Source organism: Embiotoca jacksoni, unplaced genomic scaffold (assembly GCF_022577435.1).
Source record: "Embiotoca jacksoni isolate LCO1_2020_lvr unplaced genomic scaffold, fEmbJac1.0.p SCAF_14, whole genome shotgun sequence".
Classification (NCBI taxonomy): domain Eukaryota; kingdom Metazoa; phylum Chordata; class Actinopteri; family Embiotocidae; genus Embiotoca; species Embiotoca jacksoni.
Genome location: NW_027185274.1, coordinates 10,134,692 through 10,161,439, shown reverse-complemented (window position 1 = coordinate 10,161,439; position 26,748 = coordinate 10,134,692). Strand labels below are relative to the sequence as shown.

Sequence of the window (26,748 nt, the reverse complement as noted above, 5' to 3'; positions counted from 1 at the left end):
CCCTCATAGTCATACTACAGGGCTCTGATATAAGTTATTAACTCAGCTCAAACAACCAACTGTTAGTTTAAGTGTGTTAGAGAGTGTTATTAGGAATTTAAAAAAAACTAAAGAGCAAAAGGCATCACCAACAATTAGAGCATTTAGACTCTTAGTCTCGTTTAAAATCAGCTGTTGTAAATATTTTCATGAATTTTTATAGCATGTTATCCTATTCGTGACGATGAAAATTGTTTCAGGCTCCAGAAAAGTTGCAGACAGCAGCTTTATAACCATAACCATGGTTTTCTCCGCAGGTTCACTTGTGCTACGCTTTCAGTCTACTGAACAAAATCTGGGTCTAAAAATATAACATGTCTGTTCCCAGAAATCTCGCTTTGTGGGCTTCAAACCGGCAAGCAGAAATTCTCCATTAGTCATTTTAATGTCTAACAAGTATTCGGCAATTGAGTTCAGGTTGTCATAAAAAAGAAAGTGACGCAACAGTTAAATGAGAAAAATCCTTGTTCAAGTTGGGTTCTTAAATCAAACACCAAGAAAGCACCTGTACTTCTTACTTCAGTAAAGACAGTCAACTCAGTGCGCAGCTTGTGTGCTTGTAGAGGGAATCTTCTTAGAAACGCACATATACACAAAATGATAGTCACAATATAAATCACAGCATATATCATGTGCGAATGCACTTGTATGCATGCTATTGCATACCAGGTATAATAAACCATTATATCCTCCACTATTGTACATTGCAACAGCTTGGAAATGTTTCCCATCTTATGGCATCTAACATCTATATCAGCAGGAGATCTCTAGTTGATACTCCCTCGGTGTAAATAGAGCAGCAGGACCATCTACATTAAATGTATTCGCAGAACATAAGTTCTGAAACTTGAAGCCAACCCCGTTTGAGTAGATGTAGTTCTGTGACCCACGCTCATTAAAACACAGAAACATTCTTGTTATATGGGGACCCACCAGAAACTGGCCCATGACCCACTTTTAATCTTCACCCTCAGGCAACACTACCAGATGACGATAAAAATGTGAGCATATTCAGTCACTCTCTTCTTCCCCATTCATTATGCCTTTCTCTACACTGCTCTCCTCAACACATCCCACCTTCCTCTTCCTCCAACCTGCCATGGCCGCGGTAGTTAAATAAAGAGGGATGATGGGAAGGGAAAGGGTGAGAAAACCGATGACGGCATGGGGGGAGGTGCAGGATCTTAAGAGCCAATAAAAACAAACAGGTGGAAGAAATGAGAAAAAGTGAGAAATACTAAAAGAGAGTGTGAGTAAAGAGGAAGATGTAGAAGAAAGGTTGACATCTTGATGTATTGAGAGATACATGAATTTCTGATAGAGCGCGATTGGGTGACACGTGCCAGATTGTATGTCAACAAAACTAAAAGCTATATTGAATTGAGCTGAGCAGAGAAACAGAGAAATGAGAGAGGAAGGCGGCAGGGAAAGATAAATGTTAAACTCAGTGTAATTGTACAATTGTACATTCTCTTCAATGTAACAAATACTGAACACTGGAACCACTAATAGCTTGTTTTATGATCAGACTAACAATAGTCAGTGATCAAAACACGAGATTGTACAGAATATGTATGATCTATACAGTGGATACACCAATGAGTCATGATAGAAATGAAAGAAGGTGGATTGATAAAAAATGCAGACAAAGAAGAACGGACAGCACCTCCCTTTTTCTCTTCAAAGAGCTTAGAGAAGCAGTTGAGCATCTTCTGCTCCAGGCTGGTCCCCCCACGGTGCTCTACAAAGGCTTCACTCCAAGAACTACCAGACTTCTCCTCTGTAGGTATCACAGTGTTTCTGCTGCTACACCTTGACTTAAAACTGATGATGTCCCACATGCGTGCAGCTCAATGAGAAATTCATGTAGCATTTTGTTATTGCCAATACAACTGACCTTCTTTTTCCCCTCGACACTCTTTTAAAGCTGTTTTTCATCACGTTTCACGTAACAGTTCATCTGAGTCGCCGTGCTGCACCGCGTAGTTTCCATCCATCCATCGTCTATCCCGGCTGACTGTAAATCAATGTTTCTCAGTGGAAGTTTGTTGTGAAAAAGTGGTTGCCATCTTTTTGGGAATGGACATTGACGTATTCACAAAGAACGCTCACATTCAACTTGACTTAAAGAGAGTCCCTGTTACTGTGTATTTGGGGTTGTAAGAAATTACTCAATCCCCCAGAAACAGCACTGAGCATTGCATCGATTTTAACGTTGCAATTACAACGGTTAAGAAACACTCTCTCGCCCTATGATACTTCTCTGCGTCACAGGACCACTGTAAAAGAAACGCTTAAGAAATCCACACATTACATCATATTTAGGCCTGTATGATATATCCTCCCAGTGACACTGGCAATATTCCCCACTCCTATTATAGTAGTTCATTACTTTTGTGTAATTACTCTGCTGATATTGCATGTATTATTCAGTCTCTTGCACATCAGTTTGCTTCCTCTTTTGCCTCCAGATGCAAAATGTTAATGCAGAGACTTAATGAGTCTCTATACCCCCCACACCCCCACCCACACACACACACACACACACACACACACACGCACACACACCTCTCTTTGAATCTGCAGCTCCTGTATGCTCTCTTATCTCTGCCAAGCACTTCACATCCATGCGCGCACACATGCACACAAACGCAAACCGTGTTCTGTTGTTTTTTAGCATCATAATCATTGGTTCCTCCATTCTCTCTTCATCTCTTGTTCCTCATCCTCACTTTTTCTGCCTCCTTTTTTTTCTCAATACGCCCTTCATTACCTCCATGTTCTTCCTTCTCTCTCTCTCTCTCTCTCTCTCTACCTCTTTCTTTCTCTCGTCTCTGTGCCACCCTCCCTCTCTTGTTCTTGGTGTCCAAGAGGGATTGTGTTTGAGAAGGCAGTTACCGACCTTGAAGACCAGTGCCAAGGTCAAACCCGCCCGCCTGAATTCGTACAAAGACCAACACTTTCCTGACAAACACACACATTTGCACACATAGCGACAAACACTCTGAAACACAAATTCTGATACACATGCATGCTCCCTGCCTTGTTACTAAGATTACATGGCAAGCTCTCTCTTTCTCTCTCTCTCTCTCTCTCTCTCTCTCTCTCTCTCTCTCACTCACTCACTCACGCACGCACACACACTCATATGGACAAAAGACAAATGTTATTTCTGACACCAAATTATAATAAACAGTCAGGGTGATTTGTCTGTAACTCTCATTTACATAAACAAATTCAGACAGATTTATAAATGTGTCTTGTCATCAGTGAATAAATCCCATTCAATTTTCATTTGGGAGAATTAAGGCCAATAACAATATCATTTCAAAAGGTTTAGCATCCACCCCCCCCCCCCCAAAAAAAAAAATATCCTTGTGACGGGGGAGGCAGGGGTCGCTAAGCTACTTGTCGGGGGAGGGGGCTCTGGGCTGGACTGCTAACTTGACTAGCAGCAGAGCTGCCAACATTGGCATGCTTCCTTTTTCAGTAGATACAGGTACGGCGACATCCTGGTCTGGTACTGCAGCAGCTCGAGGTCGAGGTTTGTCCATTGACAGCTTCACTTTTAGGCTTTCATTGCACGTTTTTTACAGTCACGTGATGAGTGTAGTTCATCCGCCCTTCATGAAACACAGGTTGGCGGAGCAGCCCGCCATGCCAATACAAACTGGATGGTTACATATACAGAGTTGGACACCAGCTGCTGCATCACATGAAATGTTTTGCCTCATTATAAACTCTATACACTCTCCCTCCTCCTTCAATGCATTCTCAATACACAGCACCAAACAAACGTTCACGTGTGTACAAACCCAGTATCCACGTATAATATAATATGACTTACTTCACACACACCCTTTACACCTCAGTTTAAATGCTGTTGTAATGCCCCCAGGCAGAGCCAGAGGCCAGGATCAATGGTCCTCAATCGTGTGTGTGTGTGTGTGTGTGTGTGTGTGTGTGTGTGTGTGTGTGTGTGTGTGTGTTCTTATCACTCGTTATCCAACACTTTCTGGTTCAACAACCCTTTTCTCTGTGGACACACAGACACAGACACAGTTGCTGCATTGTCTTCCAGTTCAGGTAGCTGTCAGACTATCTGCAACGTCTCCCACGGTAACCCAAGTGACTCAACTCACTACTAACTCCAGCATGAGGGTGAATGAATGAGTAATACCTATTGAAACATGTTTTCTTTCCCTCCAGACATTATTCTCTCTGTCTCTAATGCACGGACCTCCTCTGTGTCTGCCTGTGTTTCTGCCTTGTCGTTTTTTATTGAGGATTTAGACATTTATTTTGAGAAGTACTTTGAAATCAGTGCTACCTGACATTCAAATATTCTTTTGCTCTCTGGCATCACTATGTTCTGATGACCCTATTGCTCCCGCTTTCATCCAGCCATTAACCGCTGATCTACTCCCCTAATTTCGGATACTACCGCTCCATCAGCTTCTTGGCATATACCTAGCTTCAACCCGGAGACAGTAATTCCATTTTTCTCACATTTCCGTTTATAAGCAGAAAACTCATCTCTTTAAAAAACACTTCTGTCTCCATCTCTGCTGCAGTGCTGCTACATCGATCTCTCGCCTCTTTCTTGTCCTTGCACTGATAAAATACTCCTGTCTTGTTTGAAAGGAAGCATTTCTGCTATTTCTCCTGGGCTCGGATTTCTCAAAGATTTCCCTATCTTGAGGCGTCACACATTTCTTCACAATTAAGACATTTGAGGGCAATCAAGGTCCTTCTGCTTGGACATTCTTGCATTTAAAAGACATTCAGTTAAATACATGTAATGAAGAGCCGAGAACGCAGTATGATGAGGCAGACAACGAAAAAGACAAGAGCCTGTGTGTGCAAATCTGGGCATGGAAGAGGAGTTTAAAAGTTAGACAGTGTGTGGGTGATTGTACCTTCAGTGTGTATAGCAGACACGTAGCTCCAGTTGTATCTCTTGACAATGTCCACCATAGCTCTTGCCTGCTGGGCATCTGAAGGCACCACCCGCATAAAGTATTTATAAAGGCTCTAAAACAGAGCAAACAAAATGAGTGGCAAGCAGTTATTCATCCAGAACATTCAATTAGGTGGATGATGGATAATTTAGCATATTTCAGTTACATTAAAGTAGCACTAATAGATTTTCTCTATAATTGGTTCTCTTAATATTTATGTGCCTGCATCTGTACAGCTTCAATAACATTTGTCTTCAGGTAAATAGATTCACCTTATCGCTGAGGTCCATACTGGTGGCAGAGTAGGCAATCTGTGGTATGTTGAATAGTTGGAGCAGGTTCTGGACCTGGATGGCCACTGAGCTCGAGCCTGGTCCAATCAAACCCACGATGGGTTTCTTTCCCCGCATTGGAGTGGCGGAGGGGTCTGCACACTTGATCGTCGGTCCCCCGCCTCCTCCACCTCCCCAAGGGCCTCCTCCACCCCACTCCTCAGCATCATCAGAGGACACCAGCGAATCTCGGATGAACTCGATGCTCTGCTCGAGAGCCACAGCCGAGTGCCAACACGAGTCCCGGATCTCACAGCCCAGGCTGATGTTGGGAAGGATGTGCTGGTCGGAGTTAATGCGGTCCAGTGTGTACATCATGGCCTCCACCCTCTGGATGCCATACTGCTCTCGCACCGCCCCGCACTTGCGCTCATGTACCTGAGCAGACAGGGTGGAGGAAGAAATTAAAGCAAGTCAAACTGAACTGACATTCAGTGTCGTCGTCATCCACAATTATTCAGACCCTATATTTTATACATAGTTTTAGCAAATTGGATGAACACATTTTTAAGGAGATATTTCTTACTCTTTGCAATTATCTATAATGACATGGAAAAATTAAATGTCAGTGGGTGACCACTGGTTTCTGGGGGAGCTAATGGTGCTTGAATGTTCATGGACCCACAGAGGTACCATTTTACAAATTGAATGTGTTCTTTGGGTCTTAATAAGCAGAGTAACATTATGAGTCACGGATCAATAGATGGTCAAAAATTATAACAACATTTTTTTCTGTCCATGACTAATTTCTGCAACATTTTCTTTTGATCTTTTTAACTTTTGATCAAATGGGGTGGCTGTGGCTCAGATGGTACAATTGCCCACTAATCATAAGATTGGCGGTTCAATACCCGGTGAATACCTTGCACGGAAGCTTCGTCATCATTGGTGTGTGAGTGCGTGTGTGATGGTTGAACTGGAAACACTGTGAAAGCGCTTTTGGACAGCTAAGGTAAAAGGCGCTTTATAAGTATGGACCATTTACCATTTGTCAAATCCTGACAGGATTACAGTTGAAGTCACAAAAGCTGACCTATAATTCTATAAAACTCAACCCAGGTTGCGGACAGACACAAAAACACAAATTTACCTTGTCAGCAGGAGGCTGATGATGGACAGAGAACAACGCTCCAATGATGATGTCACCAGGAATGTGTGCTACAACTCGCCGTTCATTGGAGTGGGCTGAGTCAGCGTGATCGGGTACCACCCAAATGGACAGAACTAGCAGCAGCCAAAGAATCATCTTGGTCCGTGAAGGTAACAAAGGAGATGTCAGACTGGTTGTGTAGAGCCGTCACAGGAAACTACTTGCTCGAGGAACACTGTCCCTGGCCATGGCAGGAGCTGGTGGTGCAGAGGAGTTTCGGAAAATTGATGATTTCAGTATATTCCTTTCTTCTGAAGGATCTTTCTTTCCTTTGGATTTCAAGGTAGGACCATCACTGCAACAGCTGAGACAGGTGCAGCAGTGCAACCTGGGAAATTCAAAAGAATATCTGATGTAAGTCTCATTGGCTGAAATAGCTCTAGACTCCCCCAATTATGAGGCAGAGTTGGTCTCCACAGTGACAGACAGACATATTCACATAAACCTGTGTGCAGAAAAGACTGTTAGAATTTGAGCATTTTAGCTGGTGCTGGATTTCACAAGAACACCAACCACACAGGCTTATCTAATAGCTTAATCTCTTTATTTTCAAATTACTAACGATAATGGGCCTCATGTGTATTCAGATGAACCGACATGTTGGCAGATCACATCTACTTTTGGTTAAATAAAATCAGATTAAAATTAAATCCAAACACATGATACAAATGAGGGTCAGTGACTTTTCTCAAAAACCCAAATCCACTGACATCATGTTTTTGTCAGCTGCTCTTTAGAAAGTGGGGGAAATTATCGATTAAAGCCTGAGCTCCTTTGTGGATGCAAACCGAGCAAATGAAAACAATATATTAACCAATGCATTGGCTGTTATTGGTACCAAAATAATGAGCAGCCACATTTTTCTCTTAACGAAGCTTAATGTGCTGACTAGAGTACTGGCTGTAGACCGGGACTCTTCATATCTGAACGGAGTGGCCAAGCTTTCCTGCTTTGCCCTGTTCTTCTTGAGGAGTAGGTTTAAATAACTGTCACCGAGCATAGTCACCATGGTCACCACTGTGTCAACATGAGATCAGTAACACAAGTGCAACATCGTATCACACCTCACAGCCGCTGTGAATAATTGTTGCCTGACAAATTATATACAGCACTCACTTGTAAAGCGATGACACCAACAAGTTCACATAAAACCACTAGCGCTCCCATTTTTCTTTCTAATGCCGTTTCGTTTTGGTCCTCGAAGATTAACTCCACTGTTAAAAAGCCGTGATGAGAACAAAAGAAAATTCATCAGCATACCATAAGTCAATCCTCAAGTGTCTGCCCCTCGACTCTAACCAAATTAAAACGTATGGGTATGTTATATCCAATTTTCCCACTGCTTTCATGGTCTTACTATAATAGTGCATTTCGGGTGTTTTTCTGTAAGCTGTGCCTCCTTGCATCATCACAATTTAAATTGTTTTCAAGACTTAGCAGAGACTGCTATACATCCTTTGGCAAAAAACTGTACGTGCATTCTTCTGTTCGAGGAAAGAAGGTAGACTAAAAGCGTCTAGTTATTATAAATAATAGAATGGTTCCCTTTAATGAAGTGCAAAGAGGGGCGATGCAACAGAAGAAATCCTTTGCAAAATGTGGGCAAGTGGATGATTCAAACGGTGACACAGGCTACAAAAGATACAAAAGATCCACCAAGTGTCCTGTGTTTAACAGTCAGCTGAATAGGGGGGACATCAGCTTCATCCCCAAGTAAACTTTCACGTAGCCATTCCTCTGCATTAATGGGCAAGTCTTATAATTTGCTTGATGTTGGATCTGTACAAATACTTTACTTCACACTGCAATGGAGCCATTTAATTGACCATAAACAGCAGGGGAGCTGGGACGGTTCAAACAGCAGAGGATGGCATCCACTGCTTATGCAAAACAAGATCAAGGTCGTGACAGGGATGTTGGTGGTTAGCTGAGTCGTGGAAGGGGGAAGATAGGGATGGGATAGAGAGAAATAAAGGGGGAGTAAAGTGAAATATGAAAATAAAGGATGAAAGGGGCACAGAGAAAAGGAAGAAAGCACAGGCTGTTAGATGAAAAGACATGAAGGGAAAGGTGGGGGGGGGCAGAGGAAGACAGAGAAGGAGATAAGAAAAGAAACAGATGAGGCCGGCAAGAGCGATAAAAAAAAGGCATCAAAGGACAGAGAGTCTCACTGAATGTAATTAATGTGACAGTGTCAGGACGGCAACAGAGCTAACTGCTGCGTCAATACCGAACAACTAGAAATTCTGACTCCTGTTATCCGCTGGCACATTAGTTTAACGATTCAAACATCATTTTAACTCTTCTCACTAAAAATCGAACTGCCAATTACATCCACAGACACATTTTCCACTCCCCAAAATTGTTTCACCACATGTTTTATCTCTCCCTCCGAGAAGCCGGTGTTTCATTTGCAATGCACACTCTGTCACATACAAGCTGTGTCTCGCTGACATGCTCCCCCTCTGTGTCGCTTCCTTGTTGCGGAGGCCTAACGGTAGCTGAAAGGAAAAGAAAATCAAATCCTCATTCCCTAAACAAACATCCAACACACGCCATTAGGCATTTATATCTTTAGTTCTATCTAAACCACGCACAAGGGCATTATAAAAACCTTCCCTATCAACAGACAAACAGACACTCAACTCAGGCAGAAACAAACATCCTCTCTTACTTTAAATCAGTAAATTTCACTTTTACTTACAAACTGCTTTATGCGTTGAGAAAGCAATTAATTTACTGCACATTAAACAGGGACTTAACAATTACACTCGATTTAGAAGCATCCTCTGGACACAAATACATCTATTTTCGCGACCTTTTTCCATATATTGCACAAACACTTGTGCTTGTCATTATTAATGGAGCTGGAGGTGGCGTCTGAACTTTTCAAAATAGATTACAGTTGCTCTCTTCATCAACTGGCCAGTTTGTCTTGGACTGCAGTAACTCCACTGACTGCACACATTAACTGGTTAAATGAGTGGCGAAGGAAGAATCCCAAGAAAAATCTACATCAGTGAGCTGACTTGCACTGATTCACAGCACACATGTTCATACACATAGACATATAAATATAATGGAAAAAGCACGGGCGCCTTGTACACCATTCACAAATGAATGCAATCGCCCACATCAATTCAAAAGTGAGGAGGACTGTTCTTTTATCACCCTCCTAATGTGTGTACTTCTCTCATGTGCCAGCATATCAGCATAAGAGTGTTAACAAGTACAAGATATACACATCTCTAGATAATGGAGTATTTCCGTGTCTTTCTGTGAGTATATGGTATAATGTCTTCCGGTCATAGTTGAATCCTCAAGGGCATGAATATTCAAGGAGAAACACACTAACAATTAATGACATCAAAGTGCTCCTCAAATTATTTACTAGCAAATAAAATGGGTCATACTGCCTTTTTGTTGTTGTTGTTGTCATTCAGGAAAGGTTTTTGTTGAGTGGGTTTGTGACAATGTGTCTCCATCTTGTTCCCAAGTGGACAGACACTATTTTTTGCACCAGCCCCAGGAAACAACATGATCGAGCATGTTTTCGAGCATGTGTTCAGATTTGTACCTTCATTTTTGTGTGCGTGTGTGTTGCTTTATAACGGTTTGTTACAGCCCGTTACAATTTTCTCAGTCCATCTAGTTACTGTAAACAAATTAGTAAATAAATAACATAGTGAATGACCTTTTCAAGCGTCATAAAATACTGTCTGAATCCAACGATAGTAATCAAGCCAATACCTACAACAGATAGCCAAGAAGTAGGTCGGTGTAAGCCTGCGGTTGGGTACTGATGACTATAGGCTCCCCGTGATAGTGTTACACCCCATGTGATGCACGGATATTCATTGTCATCAGGGAGTGCTAACACAATAACGACTTTACCTGCTGCAGCGACATCACACAAGGTGTGACAGCAGCCTTTCATAACTCCCTCAAACATGCTGTGACCTTAAATCACTTATCATGCAACGTTGTCACAGGGACTTGCAGCCAGCACTGGTTGCGTTCTATCAGCGACCTCATTGTACTTTACATTTTTTTTTTTTTTTTTTTTTTTTTTTTAATCTAATGTGGTTTCAGTCCCAATCCTACAACATCCATTTAAAGTCATCAATTTACTGATGTGGCAATTTGCAAGCCTCTAATTAATCCCTGATGTACAGCGTCTGGTCAAACTGCCTCTCTCCAAGGAGAAATTAAAAAAATAAATAAAAAATTAAAAAAAAACACCAGAGACGGCAACAATGACTGGCGCAGCGCTGCATCCGTCAACCGCAAAAGGAGAGAAATCATTTGCACTGAACCAAACGCACACGATTTATCCAGAGAGAACGATCACGAGATGACAGAGACAACGTCTGAAATGAACACGGCTACAGCGTGCACCGATGAACAACGGCTTCGCTGATCCTTTTCTGTCTTATTGACATGACGGTATCTCCAATAACATCAGCGCAACCGGCTGCTTCCTATAAACTAGATGACGGCATGTCACCTTATAACATAATTCAAGGAGAACTAGCCCAGATGTTCACTGGAAGTAAGTCCCTTTCGGGAATATTGCAAGAACAGTAAAGTGCGACAAAAATCCCCCTGAGCAGAATGCAGAGTGGGGGAGACGGAATAAATCTCCAATGAAGGGATTAAGGTGGTCTTTCATTCACGGTTCATTTCTGCGAAACAGTACGCCTTACCTTATGGGGGACCTGTGTGTGTCTCGGACGTCGCGGGGGTTAATTATGGTGCAAGTTGCTGCCGCGCAGAAACGCCACCGCCGACGGCGTGTAGTCCAATGTCAAACACCCCAAAGCTGCCTCTGATCGCTGTGCAGCTTCCTCCGTTTTCCAGTCACGCACACCTGAAGCCTCTCTCCAAACACCTCTCTGCTTCATCCACCCCTTTTCCTCCCCTCAGCCCCTTCCCCCCCCCCCCCATCCCGCATCTCCTCTTATCCTCTCTTCGTTGCCCATCTCCTGCTCTCCATCTTTATACATGTATGCAGCATTTGTCTCTACTTTCCCCTTCTTCCCAATTTCCTTCCAATCTACCCCGACTCCTCTCCCTTTCCATCCCGTCACTGCTCCATTATGATTAAGACAATGTGCCTGTGGGTCATTCAGTTTTTGTTGTTGTTGTTGTTTTTGGAGCATTTCCTGCACCTCATTCATCTCGCCTTATCCTCCTATACCTACTTTATGTGATGACCAAAAAATTGAAACACACTTGAAAAACCTTGCTGGAAGAATCTAAAAGCAGCCAGACGACAGGAGTCTGAACCTAAAGGACAACAGGTTTATTGTGTGTCCAGTCGGCTCGCCTTTCCTTTAGCCTGGCCTATTTCTGAGTTTGATATCATAAACGATGGAGCAACGAAGTTTATCTGTAAAGGTTTTTTTTGTTATAAATAATAAATCCATGCGTGTTCAATTGATTCGCTTCGTTTACATGCTACACTGCTGGTTGCACATTTATCAACGAGCATAAAGAGGCTCCCTGCGCAGAAGTTAGACGCTACTGCGCACAACGCAATAATTTCGGTGAAGTGTATTTTCTCCCTTTCCTCTGACCTAAAACGTCTCACCTTCAGTTTCTCGCCAACTGGGCTACGTAACACCTTTACAGGGTCCGAGCGTGATTCAGCCAATGAGAGCAGGCGACGTCACGCTATTTCCTGTTGTCGATTCAAATATCTAAATAGCCCGGGAGAGTCACTTGTTGATATGACCAACGTTATGTATGTATCACCAAAGCTGTTGTACGCGATTTAAGCGGACAATACTAAGTCCCACCAGCAGAGGGACTAACAGAGCGAAACAACATACACAGCGAACAAAACACTGTGGTGGTCAAGATGTATTGATTTGTGTGTCCAGCCTCTAACTTTCTGTCTTCTCTCTGTCTCACACGCACTCTTCGTCCGATGTCCCCTGGTGTCCATCTCTCTTTCTGTCCTTCTATTCTCTTACTTCCTGCACTCTCGGGTGCCTGTAAATTCCCATTTTTTTTAAATATCAGAAACAGATGCAAATCCCACAAATTGAAAACACACTGTATTAGTAGTCCTTAACATGTAGGTTGAAGGTGGACGATCTGCACCTCTTCTCTCTCTCTGATCAAATAAACATCAGAGGTGACACTGTGGGCTGGGATAACGATGCACTGGAGGAGGTCGATAACATTCATTTTAAGTTTCATAGCGGTCACAGGAGTAAAGAGCCATTAACCTATACAGCCTCGCCTGGGTGGCGCCCACTCAAAAGAGTCACTGAGATCCAATCAATAAAGATAAAAAAAAAAAATCAATACAAATCTAATGAAAACATCATGCTGCACTGAGAACGTCTCCAGCCATGTAACAGGGGCAGTGACTGCGACTACCAGCAACGATGGGGTATTTTATTTTAGGTCTTGCAAGAAAAATGACTGGATTCTGTATTATTAATTGTATTTTGTTATTTAGCTTAATTTAAATCAAATGCGTAATTCTTTTCATTTGATCTTAAAAAAAAAAAAAAAAAAAAAAAAAAATGCAGCCTGTATAATAATAGGGTATTATTTCATAGGATACACTTGTCAACAGTACAGTTACACTCAAAACATGTTGAATCTTATGAAAACCTCTCTTTCCATCTTTTTTGGGCTTCTCTCAACCCTGGGGACAATGGAAATGTGACTTATAGCAGCAGATGCAAATGGAGATTAAAATAAATAATAATAATAACGTGCTATTAGGTCCTAATTATCTCCTTGTTTCTCATCAGAGTAAGCTGTTAAAAATGTTTTTGGTTGGTTGGTTTACACCCTTAAATGGGCTTTTAAGACGTAACGGGGTTATCCGCGGAAGTGTCTTACTTTGAGACGCATGCTTATTTATACACGAGCTCCAGTGGCTTTGGAAAAATAAATGCATGAGAAATTTGAAATCCGATCATGTCAGTGCATGAATTCCCCTCCCAGAATGCAAAAGAATCGAAGTTGGAGTCACACAGGAGCCTACCTTTGCTTGCAGGACAGGTGACTGCTACTAGAGAAGCACAGCATCCCTCACGCGTCCATCAGGGCATCATGCTCGCGGTGGTTAATCCACTTTTTCACTATGGCAACAAATGAACACCCCCTCTCCTCGCCCTCTCTCTCTCTCTCTCTCTCTCTCCCTGCCGCGCCACACGCTCCAATGAGAAGGCTCTGTTCGCGTCACAGGTCATCCACCCTCTCTATCGCTCTCTGTCTGTTTCTCTCTCCCTCTCTCCCTCTCTCTACATCACACCTAGCCCCAAGATACCATCTGGAGATAGAAACTGATAGAGAGAAGCCTGGGAAGGATGAGGGATCCAGGTGGGGGGACAGGGAGTTGGGAGTATGGGATAGAAACGGGTTTAGAGCTTGGCAATGACGAGGCTTGGATTAATTTGCCAGCCAAACGCATTTGGGATTAGTAGACCATAAAAAGAGCATAGACATACATAAGTATACACACACACACACACACACACAGACACACACACACATACACACATTCACACGATGATTTCCATACACACACATGCAGGCTGGACGCAGCTGACGCAGTGATAGCCTTACTAACCCTGACCTCTATCTCTCGCAGCCTCTTCAATTTTCGGAGATTATTTTGACAGAAGCACATGGGTTGACAAGCAAACATAAGCGTTCACATGGACACATAAACAGACTCAGGCACTCACACAATGTTATAAATGATATGTGTGTGAGCACGTGTGATAGTCTGTGTTTCTTTTAGAGACAATGTTGTATATTCCACTTTTTAGGTCTTCAAGGGCCACAAAAAACAAAAGGGGGTAAAAATCTGCAAAACTGAATCACCAAAGAGCAATGTGGACAAGCGACCCTGGGCCCGACATTCTCAAGGGCGCCAGAGAGACCCCAGGCCGAGTTTGTGGCAATGCATTTTTTATTTTCAATAAACTGGTCAGTATAAACCTTGTAATATAATGTCATTCCACTACTTGAAGAATGCCAATCCTATAGCTATATATATATATGTATACAATACAAAATAAAACTGAGTACATCCCCATGTAAAGTCACTAAAATGGTAAATCTTCCAAAACTGTATAATCTTTTTTCGATTTTTCTTTGATTTTTTTTTTCCGATCTTTATGCTTATGTAGAGTCATAAATAATCAGGTTAGAAAGACTACATTTAAAACGTGCGCCCCAAAAGACAACCTCAGTGCAACAAAACTGAGATCACCTTGAGACCATTGCAACTAATGCTAGATGATGAGAAACTGCCTGAACATGCAAGAAGCCTGATTGTGAGACTTCATAGGCTAGGTTAGGTTAGGTAGTTACTTTATTAATCCCGGAGGGGAAATTTTTTTCGCTACAGCAGCATACAGAAGCAATAAGATAATAAATAGTTATAGTGGCAGCAATGGAGGAAAGGCAACAATCACGCAACCAATAAGAGAAGGTGAAGTAGCTGTCCTTGAAAAATGACACACAATACGCACTCTTGTATTAATATACAGATGGTTAGTGCTTCTGATTATGAAAAGGGCATTGTATGAAGTTAACCTTCATGTACGGTCGCAAAGAGAAAACCTTTGTTCACAAAATGGTGCAAACTGGGACATTAAGCTTTGCCAAAGAACATGAAAAGAAGGCTAAAGAATATTGATACAACAATCTTTGGCCAGATGAAACCTGCATAAATTAGTTTGGATCTGATGAGGTCCAGGAATTGTCAGCCATGAAAAAGGGAGGTGGTGGGCACAGATTGAGTGCAAAAGGAGTAAATTAAATTCATTCATGGTTCTCTGAGTGCATGCCCAAAAACTGAATGAAAATGAAATCACAACTATCGGTTTCAAGAAGCTTGTCAGGAGAAAGCTTTTTTTCAAATGACATTGATCCCAAACCCACCGCAACAATCACACAACCAGAGTTTTTAAAGACAAAAAAAAAAAAGGCAAACAGTTTTACTTGATCTCAGTTGAAGCCCTTTGGAGTATTTTAAAGTGAAAGACAGAACAACGTAGCCCCTACAGGAAAGAGAAGCCAGAAAGAATCGTCTGTGAAAAATGGCAGAACATCTATCCACAGATTTGTGCGAGGCTGGTATCATGCATGCCCAGGAGGATCGAATCTGTCACCAAAGATAAAGGCAGACACGCCAACTATTAAGAGATAAAACAAGAGAATCGTACTACTGAAGGGTGTAATCACTTCTTGTTGCTCTTGGTTCTTAAATGTAGACCTCCCACTGTAGATTCATCAGTCAACATTTTGTCTCAATTCTTCTTGAGCTTTGGCTAAAAATGAATAAAATTGCATTAAATAAACAAAAGCTGGATTATTTAACATTTAAGGGGTATTGATCTGGGGGTTTAATCAATTATATTGCATGTAATTTCCACTTGTGTGTAAAGTTCTTTCGTTAACATCATAATCCGGCTGCAAATAAGAACACTAGAATTTACCAGTATTTCCATCTTGCAGGGATCTTTTTTCCTTGATCCCGGTTATGTCATGTATTTACCAATGACCGATGACCATATGCACAAGTGTAACACACACACACACACACACACACAACATGGTTGACAGTCACTTGAATGCTCCCTTACAAAAAATGACTGCCCCACAATGGATTATAGGACACAAATGGCGATAATATTTTACCAGATGTGCTGCAGATTAAGCTAAAAGAAACAGACGCTTTTGGATATTTTTATTATTTTTTTATTTTGGAGGCTCCAAATTCTGAACTTGGATGTACTATGATCCTTTATCTGTTCACCATATAACCCATCTTAAATCTAAATTAACACTTGTTAAGATCTCAGAGATTAGTTCAGAGCTCACAGATCCGTCATCTGACAACAGATACATGTTACTTGTAAATTGTGTAACTAAATATCTCACGTAATGTGAAAATTAATCCCTACACACGCATTTTTAGGTATTTCCTTGATTCCTCACACGGATATCCATAAGGCAAGCAGATGTAAACTCACGGATCTGTTGTCACATCACATGATGTCCTTAATATCCTGAATAAAGCTGTTTAGGAGGGATTAAAATGCCACAATGATCTGAGGTCACATTTCCATGGAAACATCTCACTTTTGTAGTAAAAGAAAAAAACAACAAGCAATCAGTCTCTCTCTCTCTCTCTCGCTCGCTCTCTCTCTCATACACACACACACACACACACACACACACACACACACACACACACATCCAACTCATTAATCACTAAGAGGGACACTTGAAACTTGATTGATGCAAATGTGGATCAATAAGGGAATTAATATTGATGAAACTGAGACAAATCGACGGCATGTGTTACAGTGAAGTGTGTCGAATGATGGAGAATTGGATTGAGTGACATGATAAATGGAAATCATCCAGTTAGCGCGGTGTATGTGCACAGTTTGACACAGACACTGCTGAGTAGAGTTTGTGGGCTGCAGCTGAGTGCATCACAGAGCGATAAGTCCCCTGATTGGAGGAAAATAAAATTACATTGACTCAACAATCGCCAAGAAGAAAGGGCACCCCATGAAACATACCTGCACTCTATATGTGTGGTTGTGTAATCAGTTTGTCACTGTGTGAAAGTCTGCTTCACACGCGATTAACATCCATAGGGTAAAAATCTCTTTTTTACCACACTCCTCCGCATATCGCAAGCACAACAGACTCAGCGTCACAGTCGGAAAATCAATTATTCAATGGTATTTAAAAAAAAAACAGTGGATACCCATGGTTGCCATAAACACATAGCTGATTTACAGGGTTGTCACATGTCTGTGATTTTCCCACTCTAAGAAGGACAAATAGAGAAAAAGAAAACCGCTACAACCGCCTAATGCCAACAGAGGAACCAGGACATCAGTGAGGGAACATCCACTCATGTAATGTCATTTCTCCTTCATTCACCAAATGAAGATCGGATCTTCAGGTCACTTTTTGTTTTAAGGTAGTTAAACATCAAGTTTATGATACATATGTGGAAAACATTCAAACTATGGTTTTCTATAGGCCCAACCTTTTGAAAATCTTTCCCAGTTTGTTAAAATTGGGTCACTTGCTGCCATCGAAAAAATATCCATGCGACATTTTGACACAACAGACAGATCTGTCCACATACTTCAACATTATGCAACTCTACTCTGCAAAAATGTTGAAATAAGTTGAAACGCTATTGAAAAACTCACTTCCTTGGCAGATCTATACCTAATTATAAAATGATTACAAAGAAAATAATGACAGGAATCTCCATCAAAAGACAAGCCTGACACAGATGTGGGTTCAGTGTGTAATATATGTATATGTTTTTTTTTTTTTTTTTTCACATTTTATGCAGAGAAATGCAAATTGAAACTTTCAAGAGTTTTAGAGTGTTTGTCCTCAAATCCGCAGGCAGGCTGTTCCAGAGTCTGGGCACATACAAACTAAAAGCAGCCTCAGCGTCGATGTAAACTGTCAGCACAGGTTGACGAGCTGTCACAGCGTTTCTGACTATCAGCGACAGCACACAGGCTGGGGAGGCTGCAGCAGTGTGGGAGCTTCACTCTGCAGGAATGACAAATTTGCTCAGTCTCTGTAACAAATATATCACACTTAAAGTACAAAAATCTGTCTGTCTACATTAGTTTTCAGCTAGTTTCATTATTGCATATAATCTAGCAGTAGTTTTCACAATTAATTGATTGTTTAATTTGTAGAAATTGCAAAACTGCCACCAGAGTGAAAATGCCTGGTTCTGTCTGAAGTACGAAGATATTCAGTTTACAGAAGAAGAAAAAAGCAGTACATGTTCGCACATGAGCTTCAATGTGTATTTTCTTCGAAATGAATTAAAAGAATCTCTCGATTATTGATTACCAAAAGATTTGCCAGTTCATATCCTGCTGAACTAATCCACTAAGTGTTTCAGCTCTATTGTATCTACCCATCTATGTGCCTCACTTACTGTCTAGATGCAGATGAGGAGCATAGGGGTCATAGGTCAGGAGGTTATTGGCTACCCTGTGTCCATCTCTAGGACTGTGGGCAGGCAACCACATAGATGACCAACAGACCAACACTTCTCTTTGTCCATCACTTGCCCTGTTTCCCTTTTAAAAGATGTTTCATAGAGAACAAAACCAGTTAAGGTAAAGGTCTGTTTTCTGAAAAACAATGTTTTGATTTTCTTCCAGATTTTCCAGTTAAGGAGACGAATTATCTCCGTGGGCAACAATGTGCAAATTACAGTCTGTCTCTTCCCTGTAATAGAAATCAGGCAGCTTGATCTTTCATCTGTGCAGGTCAGCAGGTTGGATTTTAATATGCATAAGGTTTCTCTAATGGAAACAAGGAGAGTAACCGAAAGAAACACCTCCAGCTGGTCAATTCATCAGTGATCTGCCAGTAATCTACCAGTGATCTGCCAGTGATCTACCAGTGATCTGCCAGTAATCTACCAGTGATCTGCCAGTGATCTGCCAGTGATCTGCCTCCTCTGCTGTCTCATTACAACTGATGAGGAGGAGTCCGACTGCGTGCAGTAACTCAGATGAGCAGTTTCCCTGTGGTGTTCACCTGTTTCAGGCAACACACGGCGAATACTGCCCTCTTGTGTCTGGTTGAAACAAAAACAAAAAAGGGCAGTTTCATTAAAAAGACTCGAGCATCACCGGCAAATATCACGTGGTTGCTGAAATAGTCAGGAGTTCCTAGTGTGAAGTGCTGAAACTTCAGAGCCTTACAGGAGGTGAAATTCCCAGTAAGTTCAAACATACGTCTCTCAAAGACACACACACATACAGTCTGTCTGGCTCCCCGCCTCTACTCTCTCTTTCTCTCTCTCTCTCTCTCTGAGGAGCCCTGCGGACGGGTTTATCCTGTGATGGTCATTCCTGTGCGCTCCACTGCGTTCCTGCAGCGAGATAAGCTCCATCCCGTGCCCGGCTACGGCAGCATGTGACCAGCTTGTGATCCTGAAGCTTGCGCAAATGACTCTCTGCCCTGAGCCCGTCTGTGCTAGTCTGCGGAACCCGAGGAGGCAACGAGGAAAGTCTCCCACACTCTCCCTCCTCCTCCTGTTTCCGCATGCTGTGTATTGTGCAGATGATCGTCACGATGCACCATGAGGTGTAGTCTATATAATGAGGATTCTATCAAAGACTCATTATGAACCATGACTTTTTAAATCTTTGACACACAATTATGCTTCTCAAAGTATTTTTTTTAACATTGTTAGAAACTCATTATTTTATATTAATGTTCATACACAGTATTTATTACTAAAAAACAACTTAATTGCTCCTTCAATCTCCAATACCCGTCTAAACTTACAAAGAAAGATATATTTGAATAACTAAAACTACCAATGAATAGTTAATTGTAGCTGTAAATAGTATAGCTTATAGAAAAATGTAGCAATCATTAATATAAGTAATAATAACAATAGTAATGTTTACATTATATACCTTTACTCAAGTAAAACATCTAAATCTAGATGATACAGCTAATTGTCCCTTTATTTCACTCACTATGCATTATACAGATTAATAATAATTTCAACATAATTGCCTGTATATTATTGGCAACATTGACTTCATGTGTGTTCATCTCCTTTGTGTCCACTTTGTCAAAAACACAAAAAGCAGAACAACCACATCACCTATTATAGTGTACTTTTTCTCTCAGAGAGTAAGATGCTCACTTTTCATCCTCATCACTGTAAAATCTCAGCGACATTAAACGTTTGTTGTGTGGTGCCGTCTCCATAAATTGTTGTTTTCTTTCTCAGTAATATAAGTTCTATCTCTCCGCAGTGGAATAACAAGAAACTGCCTCTGCCTGTTTTCATTTATGTGGCATGAAATGAGTTCATCAGCATGCACGACAGCTATTGTCAGACAGTACTGCAAATGCTGCCTGCAGCCTTAACTGCTTCCAAACCCGAATCCCAATCCATTAAATGAAGTAATAAAAGCATAGCTTTACCAGAGAGAGACAATTATGGAGTAAGAGATGTTTTGACTGTTTATCCTCAAAGTGGTTTAGATTCGGTAAATCTCAGCTATAAACTCATGCTACAATCATAATGTTCCTTATGGCTCTATTTGGACTTACATTATTGCAAATGCATTTTGGAGCTTTAGTATTCACAAACAGCGCTGGTGCCATAATGTAACTTTTATTGTGAAATGCTGATATTTCAATACTTTATTTAATGCTGCGGTTCTGCCAGCCGCATCACTGTAAGAATTTAACTATTAACCACCACAAAGGGCATCTTTGATCATGTTTAACACTTTATCTTTTGCTCATTATAAACAATAATATAGAGGAGCTGTGTTAATCAATGTTTTGTGCTTTTTCAGCATTGTATTCCTCAGAATTGTTGTGCATGAGATTATCGGATTCTTCATTACGTATTTGAGTCAAAAGTTTAAAAAAAAAAAAAATGTTTTAAGTTCAATTCACTTCCAGCAACATATTGAAGTGCACTGATGAAGCTGAACATTACACCTTCAGCCAAAGGAGAAACTAACCTAGGAAGTGGCCAAACCAAAACCTTGCAGATTTTTAGGTCAGACGGACACGAGACCTGATTTAGAGTAATCTACTGTGAAATATCCGTTTTTCACATGCTTATCTTCCGGTCATTTTACATCTCGCAATGTTCTCTTTCAGCAGCCCATACACACTTGATCATGCATAAATTCCTGGCCAGACTTTGCCAAGGGGAGGGGATGTTCGAACACACACATACACACACACACACACACACACACACACACACACACACACACACACACACACAAATCCACACTTTCCTGCCTGAGGTATAGTGGAGCAGAGGTCAGCTGGTCTCAAGACAAAACAAAATAGGAATATTATCCTGGGCATGTGATGGTGTGTGTGAGTGCACATGCTTGCAACTGAGTGTGTTGGGTGCGTGTGTGTGTGTGTGTGTGTGTGTGTGTGTGTGTGTGTGTGTGTGTGTATCTTACTGAGTACGTGGGATCTCAATGAGATCACACTTTGTCAGAGGACAGCCCCTAAAACAGTTCAACGAGTAGGGGAGAGAACAGGAGACTGCTGGCTGGGTGAACGAGAGCGCGGGTGGAGGAGGTTTGGTAGCTGGTTAGATTGTAGGTTAGAAGAGTAGCTTCAAGTTTCAAACACCTGCAAAAGTTAGAAATTGTTTTATTGTGTACTTAGACACATGTACCTCAAGACTGTGTTGTTTTTCTGCTTCTTTTCAGTTCTTTAAGAAGCCATCTCTTGATCAAGTTTGGCTGAACTTGTGATCCTGTAATTCTCTGCTTGTCTGTGAGGGTGACAGGTTCTCCTTCTTTTCAACAGACTGGAGTGGCCCTGACTTTTCACCATGAGGAGCCTGTGCATATCTCTGGCTCTGCTGCAGGTCATTGGGACTTGTTTATGCCAATTCCCTCGTCCATGTGCCAACTCAGAGGGACTAAGAACCAAAGAGTGCTGTCCAGTGTGGGATGGAGACGGCTCACCCTGTGGCGCCCTATCAGGCCGTGGTTTCTGCACAGAGGTGCTGGTCTCAGATGAGCCCCACGGGCCCCAATACCCTCACGTCGGGATTGACGACAGAGAACGCTGGCCTTTAGCTTTCTTCAACCGGACGTGTCGTTGTGCTGGGAACTATGGAGGTTTTAACTGTGGCGAATGCAGGTTCGGTTACTGGGGTTCAAACTGTGCTGAGTACAGAGAATCGGTGCGCAGGAACATCCTGACCCTGTCAGCTGCTGAGCAACAAAAGTTTATCTCTTATCTGAACTTGGCCAAAAACACCATCAGCAGTGACTACGTCATTGCCACGGCAACGAGAGCAGAGATGGGAGAAAATGGTGAGAACCCCATGTTCTCCGAGATCAACACCTACGACCTGTTTGTCTGGATGCACTACTACGTGTCCCGAGATGCCTTCTTGGGAGGGCCAGGAAATGTATGGGCTGACATAGACTTTGCCCATGAATCTTCAGCATTTCTGCCCTGGCACAGAGTCTACCTGCTTCACTGGGAGAACGAGATAAGGAAGCTGACAGGAGACTTTAACTTCACCATCCCATACTGGGACTGGAGGGATGCCCAGTCCTGTGAGGTGTGCACAGATGCTCTGATGGGTGGACGCAACTCCTTCAATCCCAACCTCATCAGCCCTGCTTCTGTCTTCTCCTCGTGGAAGGTAAGAGAAATCGATGGACTCACTCTGACTGCGAGTGTGTGTGTGTGTGTGTGTGTGTGTGTGTGTGTGTGTGTGTGTGTGTGTGTGTGTGTGTGTGTGTGTGTGTGTGTGTGTGTGTGTGTCTCTGAGTGGAAAAATACATGTTTGACTATGTGTAGGTCAATAAGCAAATCTTTCTCATCCATTGTTACGAAACTGAAAATTATTTTCCTTGTAAAACAAAGCCTTGGTTTGTTTCCATGTCACGCTGCCAGTAAATTCTGTTTATCCCGGTAATCCAAAGAAGTTTGAGATTTTGTTGAAAATCCCCCTTTTGTTTAAAAGGTTTCATTTTCAATTAATCCAGAAAATAAAAAAATAAAATCCTATTTCAGAGGATTTGTTTTAACATTGTAAAAAAATATATCAATGACAGCAACGCTATTCTGAGGGAAAATTTAGAGGAATCCATCAGAAAGTCTTTGTTTCATGTACTTAGTCCAGCAATCACTGTCTGCTGTGGGTTTTACATCAGTTCATTTGTCTTAACTAATACCTATCAATGCCCATAATACAAGTAGAAACATCAGGATACTTTATGCAAACAACAGATTATCATGTCAGTTTCTATTTGTTGCTGTATTTTGATTTTCCTCTCATGTTTATTTCAGTCCCCGATTCACAGTAAAAAAGTCAACATTCTTGTCTGAGAGTAATTTCACAAAACCCATATTGAAGCTTTATAAGGGTTCAAAAACTCGAGAAATGTGTGCATGTTTGTATGTATACATATGTAGGTGATCTGCACGCAGCCAGAGGAGTATAACAGCCGAGAGGCACTTTGTAACACCACCGGGGAAGGTCCACTTTTGCGTAACCCCGGCAACCATGATCGAAACCGCATGTCAAGACTCCCCTCAACAGCTGATGTTGACTTCACCGTGAGCCTCTCTGAGTACGAGACGGAATCCATGGACCGATTCGCCAACAGGAGCTTTCGAAATGTCCTCGAGGGTAGGAGTGGTGGACACACACACACACACACACACACACACACACACACACACACACACACACACACATTTGTTTTACAGCTCTTTCATGCTCAATCACTGAATCTAAATCTGACTTAATCTGTCTAATCTAGTGAATAAGCATTGGCCCATTAGATTTACACCAGGTTAGAAATAGTTACATTTGTTTGTCTCAATGTACAAATATCAAAGGAGTACAGCAAGCTCAAATGAAGACATATACACAGGCATGAACCTGGAAACACTAAGAAACAAGTTGGAAGTAATATATACACCAATAAAACACAATACATCCAACTAAAACATGACATTTTAAAACGTTCACATGGGAATGACAAATTCTATTTTCTAGGTGTATAAGCAATATTTTGTTGCTTGATCTTAATAGTTGTTGTCCACCTTAGTAGTATGACTAGTAATAGTTTCTACATGTGTCACTCAGAGATATTCAGCTCTATCACAAATTATTGCTTCCACAGTCGGGGGCATTTCACTAGTTTTAATTACAGTGAGTCTCCTCTCAATGTGCAAAACATTTATATTTTAATGATATCAAATATATGTGAAAGGGCACTTGAAACACTGTTAAAATGTCAAGTGTATTTAAGATGATGCCCCAGCATCTCAGTACTTTTGAAATAAATTAGAAGCTAAATTCTTTAGTAGAACGGAGGAGCTGAAAAACACGTTTCTATTTGTTCTATTCTTTTTCCTTCCCAAAGGCGCAATTAGTAAACATTGCTACGAGCTAATTTAGCTGGTCACATACGTTGATTCTAACTGCTCTGAACCGCCCATCGATCAACAGTAAACTTAACATGTGAACACGGTGAGTGTACTGTACCACCTTCTGGTGCAAAGTGGTATTACGATACATGCTATGATTGGAAGCCTCTGCAACACAATATATAGACTTCTTTGACATAATGTCAACATTTCTATTTCTTCACATTCGATGGATAATTGCAGTTAATTTAATTTAATGTTTTGAACTAAAAATCTTAAATATTGTACCTTTAGCTCGTTGACAAATATCTCTCAAACTCTCACATGTAAACCTCGACATCATTTTCTGTTTTCCCTCCTCCGTGTATTATCTTCCCATTCCCCTCTCTTCACATCAGTAACCATCATTGTTAGTTGTGCTCTTGTGTACTCTTGTTCTTACTCACCCTGTCTCCTCCAGGTTTTGCCAGTCCGGAGACAGGAATTGTAGATCCAGGCCAGAGCTCCATGCACAACTCACTGCATATCTACATGAACGGCTCCATGTCCTCAGTCCAGGGCTCAGCCAACGACCCCATATTCCTGCTGCACCATGCTTTCATTGACAGGTACAGTAACACACACTCACAGACACCAACCCTTTCGTGGCATAAAGGTAAAGTGCAGGCATTATTGTTACATAATGCTATTTCTTTTAACCAGATTGTCTGCCATTTTATAGCTGAGGGGAAAAGAGAAAGCAGTATTGAGTAAAAGCAGAGGGACAAAAAAAGATGACTTTTCTTTAAATTAGCAAATAGGAGACAGAGAATGTAAAAGAAATCTGAGGACAAGAGAATAATCTGCATTTATGTTATCTTTAAGACATCCTGTTGAATGAGCTTCAGAATATGTACTGAAAGTTTTCCAACTTATTATCCCGTTTTGTTTTTCATCTCCCCATCATTTCCCTCTTTTGTTCTTTACTTGTCTTCTCTAGCATCTTCGAGCGCTGGCTCAGATTACACCAGCCTCTTCGGGCCAGCTACCCACGTGCCAATGCCGCTATTGGCCATAACGATGGCTACTACATGGTGCCCTTCATGCCCGTCTACAGAAACGGAGAATATTTCCTGTCAAACAAAGCTCTAGGATACGAGTATGCCTACCTGTTGGACCCTGGTCAGTGCATAACTGCAAACATATCTAGTAAATGTGCTTTTCTACAACTTTATGTGACACTTGTCTCACCCTGTCCGTCTCACCACAGGCCAGAGGTTTGTCCAGGAGTTCGTGACGCCTTACCTCCAGCAGGCCAAACAGATCTGGCCGTGGCTCCTGGGAGCCGGGCTTCTCGGGGCTGTGATCGCTTCCATCCTCGCCACAGTGATTGTTGTTGCACGAAGGAAGTGGAAGCGAAACCAGAGGAGGAAGGGGGTGTTGAGCTACGGAGAGAGACAGCCACTACTGCAGAGCAGCTCAGAGGAAGGTTCATCATCATATCAGACCACTCTGTAACACACAGAGACTTAACACAACAGCTGTATATGAATGTACAAACTATTATTAACTAGTATTTCCATGAAGCCAATTAATGAGATGAATCCTGGTACAAGATTTCTCATGTTATAGATTTTTCATAGTAAATGTAATATACATTTTAAAATAACAGATTGAGGTACCGATGAGCATATTTAAAAGGTAATTTCACATAAAGCACAAAAAAACTCATTTTTGCCAATAAAGATGAAGTGAGTTTTATTTTTGGTAGACATAGCATTAAAAGAAAATCAGCAATATGGCTTTGCAGATACATTTGAACAGGTTTAAAAAAAAAAAAAAAAAAAGGTTTATTTCCTTGGTTTGCTGGAGTTTTTCAAATAGAAGAGTTGGTCGATTTTTTTTTTTTTAGTTATGTCTGCAAAGAAAATGTTGCTTAGTTACATGGCTATTTATCACTAAATGGGAAATCTTTTTGGGTGATTTTAGTGAACGGATACTTTAAGGTTTGAGACCATTTAAACAAACATTATAGGCAAAGGGCAGGGTCCCAAGATCAGGAAGATATCCCTAATATTTATACTTTTAGTAGATACATAATACATAGGAAATATCCAGGCAGACTTTCAGAGACAATATGATCATTGTCACACTGCAACACAAACCAGTGTTCATATGAAAACATAAAGATTTGTGCACCACACTGAGTATTTTCTTGTGGGTATCTAAACTGTGTCAGATTAAAGACTTCACCTTGGAGGGCTTAACGTCTTACTGCTCAGCAGTCAATGACATAAACGGTGTTGGGATCAGCAAAGAATTTGATCTT

The 26,748-nt window shown here is 41.4% G+C and overlaps 2 protein-coding genes across 3 annotated transcripts in view; one reads left to right on the top strand and one right to left on the bottom strand.

Moving 5' to 3' along the window:
- The window catches only part of grm5b (glutamate receptor, metabotropic 5b), a 66,237-nt gene extending 52,626 nt beyond the window's left edge, over nucleotides 1-13,611 (bottom strand). The window contains exons 1-4 of one of the 2 annotated variants that reach the window (XM_069147903.1): nucleotides 13,492-13,611; nucleotides 6,423-6,810; nucleotides 5,273-5,710; nucleotides 4,959-5,073 (exon numbers count right to left, since the gene is read on the bottom strand). In XM_069147903.1, the coding sequence (XP_069004004.1) occupies nucleotides 4,959-5,073; nucleotides 5,273-5,710; nucleotides 6,423-6,578 (709 nt within the window). In that variant the 5' untranslated portion in view covers nucleotides 6,579-6,810; nucleotides 13,492-13,611. Of the gene's footprint in view, nucleotides 1-4,958; nucleotides 5,074-5,272; nucleotides 5,711-6,422; nucleotides 6,811-11,188; nucleotides 11,357-13,491 lie in introns of those variants that run through there. The other variant, XM_069147904.1, reaches the window with a different exon arrangement.
- Nucleotides 13,612-21,873: 8,262 nt separating this feature from the next.
- On the top strand, nucleotides 21,874-25,937 carry tyr (tyrosinase). The gene is made up of 5 exons (XM_069147305.1): nucleotides 21,874-22,701; nucleotides 23,478-23,694; nucleotides 24,901-25,048; nucleotides 25,420-25,601; nucleotides 25,690-25,937. The coding sequence occupies exons 1-5, from the start codon at nucleotides 21,874-21,876 to the stop codon at nucleotides 25,935-25,937; spliced, it is 1,623 nt and encodes a 540-aa protein (XP_069003406.1).
- The last annotated feature ends 811 nt before the right edge of the window (nucleotides 25,938-26,748 follow it).

Excerpts from the sequence above, each read along its gene's own strand:
- tyr (XM_069147305.1), top strand. The coding sequence starts at position 21,874 with ATGAGGAGCCTGTGCATATCTCTGGCTCTGCTGCAGGTCATTGGGACT. Across the intron at positions 23,695-24,900 it reads CTTTCGAAATGTCCTCGAGG|GTTTTGCCAGTCCGGAGACA; the intron begins GTAGGAGTGGTG and ends TGTCTCCTCCAG. Across the intron at positions 25,049-25,419 it reads CACCATGCTTTCATTGACAG|CATCTTCGAGCGCTGGCTCA; the intron begins GTACAGTAACAC and ends TGTCTTCTCTAG.